The sequence below is a fragment of the Narcine bancroftii genome, chromosome 2 (assembly GCF_036971445.1).
Source record: "Narcine bancroftii isolate sNarBan1 chromosome 2, sNarBan1.hap1, whole genome shotgun sequence".
Lineage (NCBI taxonomy): Eukaryota > Metazoa > Chordata > Chondrichthyes > Torpediniformes > Narcinidae > Narcine > Narcine bancroftii.
Genome location: NC_091470.1, coordinates 178,936,654 through 178,948,907, shown reverse-complemented (window position 1 = coordinate 178,948,907; position 12,254 = coordinate 178,936,654). Strand labels below are relative to the sequence as shown.

The window sequence follows — 12,254 nt, the reverse complement described above, 5'->3', positions numbered from 1 at the left end:
GGGAAACATCCTAGTAAATCTTCTCTGCCCTCTTTCTATCTTATTGATATCCTTCCTGTAGCTCGGTGACCAAAAGTGCACACAATGCTCCTAATTTGGCCTAACCAATGTCTTATACAACTTCACCATAACATCTCAACTCCTGGACTCAATTTATGAAGATTTATGAAGGCCAAGATGCCAAAAGATCTCCATACAACCTTACCCAACTGTGGCACCACCATCATGGAATGATGTTTCTGTATTCCCAGATCCCTCTGTTCTCTCGCACTCCTCCATGCCCGATCATTTACCGTCTACATCCTTCCTTGGTTTGGCCTTCCAAAATGCAACAGCTCTCACAAATTCAATCAGCCAATTTTTCAGCTGGCCCTGATCCTTCCGCAAGCTTTGAAAACCTCCTTCACTGTCCACAACACCTCCAATCTTTAGCAAACTTGCTGATCCAATTTACCACATTATCATCCAGATCCTTGATATCAATGACAAACAGCAATGGTCCCAGCACCGATCCCCGAGGCACCACTAGTCACAGGCCTCAAGTCTGAGAAGCATCATCTGCCTCCACTCTCTGGTTTCTCTGGACCAACCACTCTCGAATCCAGTTCACTACTTCACCATAAATACTTAGCATCTCTACTTTCCCGAGCAATCTCCCATGTGGGACCTTGTCAGAGGCCTTACTAACGTCCACATAGAAGACATCCACATCCTTTTGTTCCTGGTAAACTCCATGAATAACTCTATAAGATTGGTTAAACATGATCTATACAATCAATTGCGGTTTTCTGATTAACATTTAGAGATGGAATTGTGATCGCTGATAATAACAAATATACGACATGGTCAGACATTGTGGCAGAAAATGTGTTGGGGAAAGTCATCAAATTATTCATTATCGATATTAATTATTTCAACTGAAAATCAGGATGGTCCCAATGAAAAGAGACGGTCGGAAGAAAATCGACTATTCACACAGTTCCCTTTGAAATTGAATAAAATTTCATTAACTTCATACTGATATCGAGGGATCATCTCATTAACACTGACCTGCATCTTTATCTTTTTCTGTTGATAAACAAATAGGAAAAGGTTAAGGTAACATCAAAGCAGGAAATTCGGTCACATTTGGCTTCTATGAAACTTCAACAATTAAGATTTTAAGGAACTATTATTAAAGACCAGAAAACCATAAGCCAGAGGTGTAGAAAACATCCATTCAGCCCATCAAGTCTGTCCCGCCATTCAATCATGAGCTGATTAGTTTCCCGACTCAGCCTTACTGCCCGGCCTTCTCCCCATAACCTTTGATGCCCTGGCTAATCAAGAACCTACCTTAAATACCCGAAATTACCCGGCCTCCACAACCACCTGTGGCAATAAATTCTCCAGGTTCACCACACTCTGGCCGAAGAAATTCCTCCTCATCTCTTGAACTCGGTCCCACGGTTAATGACGGTGAAAATACCATACACCTTCTAAACAACATGATAAACCTGTGCAGCAGCGTTGAGTGTTCGCTGGATACGAACCCCAAGATCTCTCAGTCCGTCCACACTGCTCAGTCCCCCAATTAACTGTGTTTATTTTTTTAATTGTCTTCTCTTGAATAGTTTCCGTTATTTCCAAAATTCCAATATCCGCCAGATCTAAACTCAAGGTAAATTATAATGGAAACCAACTCCCTGTCCCCAGCACTGAGATCTGTTCAAGCCTGAAGGAACACGTCTGAGGTGAGGACAAACGGTGTTTGCACCTGAGGCTGAATCAACCTCATGCAGTAGTTCACCTGACATCCAACAGGCGAGAAGGCCCTCACCGTAATCCTGCCTGATCCCATAAAGGTCTCTTCAGTATTTTCGGGAATTCTATTCTCAAATCGTGTCAGCGACCGGCTTCAATGTAGAGTCCAAAAGTTGTACAAACCTAAATCTGCCTTTTCTTTTTCCAACTTCTTAATTTCTGCACAGATAAAAATGATGATTAATTGGGGTTTCCTGATTAACATTCAGGGATGGAATTGTGATCACTGATAATAACAAATATACGACATTATCGGACATTGTGGCAAAAAATGTCTTGGAGGAAAGTCGTCAAATTATTCGTTATCGATCTTAATCATTTCAGCTGAAAATCAGAATGGTCCCAATGAGAAGAGACGGTTGGAAGAGAATCGACTGTTCACACAATTTCCTTTGAAATAAAATGAAATTCCATTAACTTCTGTCTAATATCGAGGGATCATCTCATTAACACTGACCTGCATCTTTTTTTTGTCCTGTTGATACACGTAAGAAAATATTAAGATAATTTCAATGCAGGAAACCTGTTACTTTATTTGCATTATCACAAACACGTAGCAATTAATATGTTTAGATTTTGATAAATATTATTAAAGACTATAAGTCAGAGAAGTAGATATAGGCCATTCATCCCATCGGGTCTGCCTGCCATTTAATCATGAGCTGATCCATTTCCCCACTCAGCCGCAGTGCCCAGCCTTCTCTCCATAACTTTGATTCCCCGGTTAATCAAGAATCGATCAATCTCTGTCTTAAATACCCCAATTACCCGCCCTCCAGAACTGCTTGAGGTAAGAAATTCAATATGTTCTTCCACATCTCTATTCTAAGTGGACGCCCTTCAATCCTGAAGTTGTCCCCTCTTGTTTTTGACTCTCCCACCATGGGAAGCAACCTTTCTACATCTACTCTCTCAACGTCCTTCAACTTTCAGAATATTTCAATGGGATCCCCTCATTCTCCTAAATCCCAACAGCTTCAGGACAGGTGCTATCAAATGCTCCTCACATGATATCCTTTTCATTAAGTTCCAGATCCTTTTATCATCTTGTAGTAAATCAGATGTAATATTAAACCAAATCACATTCAGTCTGCATAAGGGAGAGAAGGATTGGCCATCAGCTCCTGTTTAGAATGGCTGTGCAGTCTCTATGGGCCAATGGGCCAACTTCTGCTCCTATGTCCTGTCATTCTGACCCTCTCTGCACTTTCTCGGTAGCATCCTCATCTTTCCTGTAACCAGGTGACCAGATCTGAACACATTATTCCAAGTTATTATATAACGGCCACATGACCTCACGTATCTTGAACTCGGTCCCACGGTTAATGACGGCCAACATACCATATACCTTGTCAACAACATGATCAACCTGTGCAGCAGTGTTGAGTGTTCGCTGGACACGGGCCCCAAGAACTCTCAGTCCGTCCACACTGCTCAGACCCCCAATTAACTGGGTTTATTTTTAATCATTATTTTCCAAAGACTAGTTTGCCTTAACATCAATGATTCATGAAGTGAAAATACTACATGGTCAGACAAAGTGGGATAAAATGTATTGGAGGAAATTGTGAAATGATTCATTATTGGTATTTAATCATTTCAACTGAAAATCAGAATGGTCCCAATGAGAAGAGATGGTTGGAAGAGAATCGACTAATCACACGGTTCCCCTTGAAATCAATTGAAATTCCATTAACTTCTAACTGATATCGAGGGATCATCTCATTAAAACTGACCTGCATCTTTACATTTCTCTGTTAATACACATGTAAGAAAATATTAAGATAATTTCAAAGCAGAAAATCGTGTTACTTCATTTGCATTATTTGAAACGTGTAGCATTTAGGATTTTTAGATTTTAATAAATATTATTAAAGACCAGAAGTCAGAGGAGCAGAAATAGGCCATTCAGCCCATCAAGTCTGCCCCACCATTCAATCATGAACTGATCCATTCTTCAACTCAGCCCCACGACCCTGCCTTCTCTCCTTCACCTTTGATGCCCTGTCTAATCAAGAACCCATCAATCTCAGCCTTAAATACTCACAATGACCCAGCTTCCACAACTGCCTGTGGCAACAAATTGCACACATTCCTCCACATCTTTGTTCTAAGCGGATCCCCTACAATCCTGAATTTGAAGCTTTTCCATACACTCACCCACCATGGGAAATAACCATTCTATATCTACTCTGTCCATGCATTTCAACATACAAAACATTTCAATGAGATCCCCCCTCATTTTCCTAACTTCAAACAGGTACAGGCCAGGTGCTGTCCTTAAACATTCACATTGTCAACATATTCCAAATTAAATTATTAATGATCTAATAATTTAGATCATTAATTAATGATCTAAATCTCAGATCATTAATTAATCGACTCAAAATAATGGGGTCAAAATCGCAGATTTACTTGGGTGTTTGTGTTTTACTGATTCATTTCCAATAAGCGAGAAGGCCCTCACTGTAATGCCATCTGATTCCATAAAGGTCCTCACCGTAATCCCGCCTGATCGTATAACAGTCTCTTCAGTATTTTCTATTGTCCAATCGTGCCAGCGACCAGCTTCAAAGTAGAGTCAAAAAGTTATACAAACCTAAATCTGCCTTTTCATCTTTCAACTTCTTAATTTCTGGATAGATAAAAATGATCAATTGGGGTTTTCTGATTAATATTTAGGAATGCAATTGTGATCGCTGATAATAACAAATATACTACATGGTCAGACAAAGTGGGATAAAATGTATTGGAGGAAATTGTGAAATGATTCATTATTGGTATTAATCATTTCAACTGAAAATCAGAATGGTCCCAATGAGAAGAGATGGTTGGAAGAGAATCGACTAATTACACGGTTCCCCTTGAAATCAATTGAAATTCCATTAACTTCTAACTGATATCGAGGGATCATCTCATTAACACTGACCTGCATCTTTATATTTCTCTGTTAATACACATGTAAGAAAATATTAAAGTAATTTCAAAGCAGGAAATCCTATTACTTCATTTGCATTATCACAAACACGTAGCAATTAATATTTTCAGATTTTAGTCATTATTATTAAAGACTATGTTAGAGGAGCAGAAATAGACCATTCAGCCCATCAAGTCTGCCCTGTCATTTTATCATGAGCTGATCCATTCTCCCACTCAGCCCCACTGCCCGGTCTTCTCCCCATAACTTTAATGCCCCTGGTTAATTAAGAACCCGTCAATTTCTGCCATAAATATACCCAATGATCTGGCCTCCACAACCACCTGAGGCAAAAAATGCCATACATTCCTCCACATCTCTGTTCTAAGCAGACGTTCTTCAACCCTGCATTTGTGCCCTCTCCCACCAGACTCTCCCACTGTGGGAAATAACTTTCTACATCTACTCTGTACACACCTTTTATCATTTCAAGTATTTCAATGAGATTCCCACCTCATTCCCCTAAATTCCAACAGGTACAGGCCAGGTGCTGTCAAACGCTCCCCATATGATATCCCTTTCATAAGTTTCGAGATCCTTTTATCAACATGTAATAAATCAGATGAAATATTAAACGAAATCACATTCAGTCTGAATAAGGGAGAGAAGGATCGGCAATTAGCTCCTGTTTAGAATGGCGGCTATGGGCCAATGGGCCAACTTTTGATCCTATGTTCTGACATCCTGAACCCTCTGCACCTTCTCGGTAGCACATCTTTCCTGTAACCAGGTGACCGGATCTGAACACAATATTCTAAGTGGGGTCTATCGAAGGTATTCTATAGCAGCCACATGATCTCACGGATCTTGAACTCGGTCCCATGGTTAATGACTGCCAACACACCAAACACCTTGTCAACAACATGATCAACCTGTGCAGCAGCGCTGAGTGTTCGCTGGACACGGGCCCCAAGATCTCTCCACCGGACAACACTGCTCAGTCCCCCAATTAACAAGGTTAATTTTTTAATCATTATTTTCCCTTGATTAGTTTGCCGTTAATATTTTCCAATATACAGCAGATCTCAACTCATTGTAAATGTTGATGGAAACCAATTCCCTGTCCCCAGCACTGAGAGCTGTTCAAGCCCGTGAGAACACAGCTGAGGCGAGAACTAACGGCAATTACACCTAAGGCCAAATCACGGTCATGCAACCAGCTCACCTGACGTTCGGAGTTGGACATCATCAAATTAACCCCTCACCCACGGCCGAAATATCACCGGTGAGAGCAGACAGCAAGCTGATTCTGGGGTTCGATTCAAGGGCATGATTCACTCAAGTTTTAATGTCTTAATTTAACACGAATTCTCAATGGCATCTGCCTCCCACCGAGGTGAAATGTAAAGTAGGGAAAAGTAATGTTATATTTTATTGTATCATGTTAAATGTGTGTGGGTGAAAAGTTCCGACATGATCCGGTCGGGATCTCATTTATAAGTGACAACATTATTCATAGAGTCGTTTGGGTCACTGAGAATGGGGAACGTTCATCAAAATTATTGATTTAAAAATCCTTAAACATTCACATTGTCAACATATTCCAAAATATGACTGAAGTTCAGATCATTAATTCATTGACTCAAAATAAGGGAGTCTTAATTGCAGATTTAACTTGGGTGTTTGTGTTTTACTGATTCACTCCCAATACATGAGAAGACCCTCACCTAATCCCGCGTGATCCCTTAAAAGTGTCTTCAGTATTCTCGAGAATTCTATTCCACGACCGGCATTCAAAGTAGCATCAAAAGTTGTACAAACCTAAATCTGCCTTTTCATCTTTTAACTTCTTAATTTCTGGACAGATAATAAAGATTAATTGGGGTTTTCTGATTAACATTCAGGGATGGAATTGTGATCGCTGATAATACCAAATGTACGACATGGTTGGACATTGTGGAATAAAATATATTGGAGGAAAGTCGTCAAATTATGCATTATCAATCTTAATCATTCAGCTGAAAATCAGAATGGTCCCAATGAAAAGAGACGGTCGGAAGAGAATCGACTATTCACACGGTTCCCTTTGAAATCAATTGAAATTCCATTAACTTCCTACTGATATTGAGGGATCGTCTCATTAACACTGACCTGCATCTTTATTGTTTTCTGCTAATGAACAATTAGGAAAAAATTAAGGTAACTTCAAAGCAGGAAATCCAGTCACATTGGCTTCTTTGAAATTTGCAACCATTAAGATTTTAAGGAACTATTATTAAAGACGAGAAACCCATAAGACAGAGAAGTAGAAAATAGCCATTCAGCCCATCGAGGCTGCCCTGCCATTTAATCCTGAGCTGATACATTTCCCCACCCAACCCGACTGCCTGGCCTTCACCCCATCACCTTTGATGCCCGTGGATAATCAGGAACCCATGAATCTCTGCCTTAAATTCTCCCAATGACCCGGCCTCGACAACAGCCTGTGGCAATAAATTCTCCAGTTTCACCACACTCTGGATGAAGACATTCCTCCACTTCTTTGTTCGAAGCGGATGCCCTTCAATCCTGAATTAGTCCCCTTTTATCTTAGACTCTCTCACCGTGGGAAACAACCTTTCTACATCTACTCTGTCCACGCCTCTTTTTCATTTCAACTGTTTCAATGAGAATTCCACCCCCCCCCCCTCATTCTCCTAAATTCCTAGAGGTACAGGCACTCCCATCCGTTATCCCTTTCATTAAGTTGAAGATCTTTTTATCATCATGTAATAAATCAGATGTAGCATTAAACCAGATCGCATTCAATCTGCATAAGGCAGAGAAGGATTGACCATCAGCTCCTGTTTATAATGGCAGCGAGGTCTCTATGGGCCAATGGGCCAACTTCTGTTTCTATGTCCTGTCATCCTGACCCCTCTGCACCTCCTCGGTAGCATCCACATCTTTCCTGTAACCAGGTGGCCGGATCTGAACACAATATTCCAAGTGGGGTCTATCCAATATATTATATAGCGGCCACATGACCTCCCAGATCTTGAACTCGGTCCCACGGTTAAATACGGCCAACACACCATACACCTTGTCAACAACACGATCAACCTGTTCAGCAGCGTTGATTGTTCGCTGGACACGGACCCAAAGATTTCTCAGTCCGTCCACACTGCTCAGTCTCCCAATTAACTGGGTTTATTTTTAATCATTGTTTTCCCTTGATTAGTTTGCTTTAACATTGGTAGTTTCCAATATCCACCAGATCTCAGCTCATTGTAAATTTTGACGAAAACCAATTCCCTGTCCCCAGCACTGAGAGCTGTTTTAGCCGGTGAGAACACGGCTGAGGTGAGGACTAATAGTGATTGCACTGAAGGCCATATCACCATCTTGCAACCAGCTCACCTGATGTTCGAAGTTGGATACCAGTGTTAACCCCTCGAACGCGGCCAGTATGGGCAGACAGCCAACTGATTCTGAAGTTCGATTCAAGGACATGGTACACACAAGTTTTAATCTCTTGATTCAACAAGAATCTCCTTTGGCCGCTGCCTCCCACTGAGGTGAAATGTAAAGTAGGGAAAGTAATGTTATATTTTATTGTATCAGGATAAATGTGTGTGGGAGAAAAGTTCCTACACGGTCCAGTTGTGGGTCCCGTTTATCAGTGAAATTATTCATAATGGTATACGTTCTAAAAATCATTGTTTTAAAAATCCTTCAGCATTCATATTGTCAACATATTCCAAAATACGACTAAAGTTCAGATCATTAATCCATTGACTCAAAATAATGGGGTCAAAATCGCAGATCTAACTTGGGTGTTTGTGTTTTACTGATTCACTCCCAATACGCAAGAAGGCCCTCACCGTAATCCTGCCTGATCCCATAAAGGTGTTTTCAGTATTTTCGAGAATTCTATTCTCCAATTTTGTCAGCGACCGGCTTCAAAGTGGAGAGAAAATGTTGTACAAACCTAAATCTTTCTTTTCTTTTTCCAACTTCTTAATTTCTAGACAGATAATAAAGATCAATTGGGGTTTTCTGATTAACATTCAGGGATGGAATTGTGATCGCTGATAATAACAAATATACGACATGGTTGGACATTGTGGAATAAAATATCTTGGAGGAAAGTCGTCAAATTATTCATTATCGATCTTAATGATTTCAGCTAAAAATCAGGATGGTCCCAATGAGAAGAGACGGTCGCAAGAGAATCAACTATTCACATGGTTCCCTTTGAAATCAATTGAAATGCCATTAACTTCCTTCTGATATCGAGGGATCATCTCATTAACACTGATCTGCATCTTTATCTTTTTCAGTCGATGAATAATTAGGAAAAGGTTAAGGTAACTTCAAAGCAGGAAATACGGTCACATTCGGCTTCTTTGAAACGTGCAACAATTACGATTTTAATAAACTATTGTTAAAGACCAGAAAAGCATAAGCCAGGGAAGTAGAAAGTGTCCATTCAGCCCATCGAGGCTGTCCTGCCATTTAATCCTGAGCTGATACATTTCCCCACCCAGCCTCACTGCCCGGCCTTCTCCCCATCACCTTTGATGTCCCTGGCTAATCAGGAACCCATCAATCTCTGCCTTAAATAATCCCAATGACCCGATCTCCACAACCCCCTGTGGCAATAAATTCTCCAGGTTCACCACACTCTGGCCGAAGCAATTCCTTCACATCTCTGTTCTAAGCGGACGCCCTTCAATCCCTCTTTATCCTAGACTCTCCCACCGTGGGAAACAACCTTTCTACAACTTCTTTGTCAACGTCCTTCATCATTTAAAGTAATTCAATGAGACTCCCCCCCCCTCATTCTCTTAAATTCCAGCAGGTACAGGCCAGGTGTGATCAAACACTCCGCATATGATATCCCTTTCATTAGGTTCCAGATCTTTTTATCATCATGTAATAAATCAGATGTAATATTAAACCAAATCGCATACAGTCTGCATAAGGGAGAAGGATTGGCCATCAGCTTCTGTTTAGAATGGCGGTGCAGTCTCTGTGGGCCAATGGGCCAACTTCTGCTCCTATGTCCTGTCATCCTGACCCTTCTGCACGTTCTCGGTAGCATCCACATCTTTCCTGTAATCAAGTGACCAGATCTGAACACAATATTGCAAGTGGGGTCTATCAATTACTACATTGCGGATACATAACCTCACAGATCTTGAACTTGGTCCCACGGTTAATGACGGCTGACACACCATACACCTTCTCAACAACATGATCAACCTGTTCAGCAGTGTTGAGTGTTCGCTGGGCACGGACCCCAAGATCTTTCAGTCCGTCCACACTGCTCAGTCCCCCAATTAACAGGGTTTATTTTTAATCATTGTTTTCCCTTGATTACTTTTCCATTGGTATTTTTGAATATCCGCCAGATCTCAGCTCACTGTAAATTTTGACTGAAACTAATTCCCTGTCCCCAGCATTGAGAGCTGTTCAAGCCAGTGAGAACATGCCTTGGGCGAGGATTAACGGTGATTACACCTGAGGCAGAATCAACTTTGCGCAAATTTGATATTGGGAGTTGGACACCAGCAAATTAACCCCTCGTGCATAACCAAAGTATTGCCAGTGAGAACAGACAGCGGACTAATTCTGGGGTTCAGTTCAAGGACATGGTACAATCAAGTTTTAATGTCTTAATTAAACTATAATTCTCCCTGGCCACTGTAAAGTAAATGTAAGGTAGGGAAATGTAATATTGTATTTTATTGTATCATGTTAAATGTGTGTGGGTGAAAAGTTCTGATACTATCCGGTCGGGATCCCGTTTATCAGTGACAACATTATTCATACAGTTGATTGGGTCACTCATAATTGGACACGTTCCTCAAAATCATTGTCTTAATAAGCCTTAAACATTCATATTGTTAACATATTCCAAAATAAGAATAAAGTTCAGATCATTAATTCATCGACTCAAAATAATGGAGTCTTAATCCCAGATTTAACTTGGGTGTTTGTGTTTTATAGATTCACTCCCAATATGCGAGAAGACCCTCACCGTAATCCTGCCTGATCCCATAAATTATTTTCAATATTTTGGAGAATTCTATTCTCAACTCGTGTCAGCGACCAGCTTCAAAGTGGAGTCAAAAAGTTGTACAAACCTAAATCTGCCTTTTCATCTTCCAACTTCTTAATTTCTGCACAGATAAAAACGATTAACTGGGGTTTCCTGATTAACATTCAGGGATGGAATTGTGATCGCTGATAATAACAAATATACGACATGGTCGGGCATTGTGACAGAAAATGTCTTGGAGGAAAGTCGTCAAATTATTCATTATTGATCTTAATCATTTCAGCTGAAAATCAGGATGGTCCCAATGAGAAGAGACGGTCAGAAGAGAATCGACTATTCATATGGTTCCATTTGAAATCAATTGAAATTCCATGAACTTCCTACTGATATCGAGGGATCATCTCATTAACACTAACCTGCATCTTTATCTTTCTCTGTATATACACAAATAAGAAAATATTAAGGTAAGTTCAAAGCAAGAAATCCTGTTACTTCATTTGCATTATCACAAATATGTAGCAATTAATATTTTCAGATAATAATCATTATAGTTAAAGACTATAAGTCATATGAGCAGAAATAGTCCATTTTATCATGAGCTGATCCATTCTCCCACTCAGCCCCACTGCCCGGACTTCTCCTCATAGCTTTAATGCCCCTGGTTAATCAAGAGCACATCAAACGCTGCCTTAAATATACACGATGACCCGGCCTCCAGAACCACCTGTGGCAATACATTCCACACGTTTCTACACATCTCTGTTCTAACGGACGTTCTTCAACCTTGAAGTTGTCCCCGCTGTCCCTGGACTCTCCCACCGTGGGAAATAACCTTTCTACGTCTACTCTGTCCACACTTTTCAGCATTTCAAGTGCTTCAATGAGAATCCCCCCCCCCCCCTCATTCTCCTAAATTCCTACAGGTACAGGCCAGGTGCTGTCAAATGCTCTTCATGTGATATCCCTTTCATTAGGTTCCAGATTGTTTTATCGTCATGTAATAAATCAGATGGAACATTAAAACAAATCGCATTCAGTCTGCAAAAGGGAGAGAAGGATTTGAGTCAAAATCAAAGTTTTAACTTGGGTGTTTGTGTTTTACTGATTCACTCCCAATACGCGAGAAAGCCTTCACCGTAATCCCGCCTGATCCCATAAAGGTATTTTCAGTATTTTGGAGAATTCTATTCTCCAATCGTGAGAGCGACCAGCTTCAATGTAAAGTCAAAAAGTTGTACAAACCTAAATCTTTCTTTTCTTTTTCCAACTTCTTAATTTCTGGACAAATAATAAAAATCAATTGGGGTTTTCTAATTAACATTCAGGGGTGGAATTGTGATCGCTGATAATACCAAATATACGACATGGTAGGACATTGTGGCAGAAAATGTCTAGGAGGAAAGTCGTCAAATTATTCATTATTGATCTTAATAATTGCAGCTGAAAATCAGGATGTTCCCAATGACAAGAGACGGTTGGAAGAGAATC

The 12,254-nt window shown here is 40.4% G+C and overlaps 1 protein-coding gene across 1 annotated transcript in view; it reads right to left on the bottom strand.

The window, feature by feature from the left end:
- LOC138752985 (myosin-2 heavy chain-like) overlaps window positions 1–12,254 on the bottom strand; it is an 89,302-nt gene that overhangs the window by 71,986 nt on the left and 5,062 nt on the right. The window contains exons 9-20 of the mRNA XM_069915583.1: window positions 12,009–12,044; window positions 11,183–11,200; window positions 10,852–10,887; window positions 8,691–8,726; window positions 6,872–6,892; window positions 6,542–6,577; window positions 4,733–4,750; window positions 4,403–4,438; window positions 3,540–3,557; window positions 2,261–2,278; window positions 1,927–1,962; window positions 1,051–1,068 (exon numbers count right to left, since the gene is read on the bottom strand). Coding sequence (XP_069771684.1) covers window positions 1,051–1,068; window positions 1,927–1,962; window positions 2,261–2,278; window positions 3,540–3,557; window positions 4,403–4,438; window positions 4,733–4,750; window positions 6,542–6,577; window positions 6,872–6,892; window positions 8,691–8,726; window positions 10,852–10,887; window positions 11,183–11,200; window positions 12,009–12,044 — 327 coding nt within the window. The remainder of the gene's footprint in view (window positions 1–1,050; window positions 1,069–1,926; window positions 1,963–2,260; window positions 2,279–3,539; window positions 3,558–4,402; window positions 4,439–4,732; window positions 4,751–6,541; window positions 6,578–6,871; window positions 6,893–8,690; window positions 8,727–10,851; window positions 10,888–11,182; window positions 11,201–12,008; window positions 12,045–12,254) is intronic.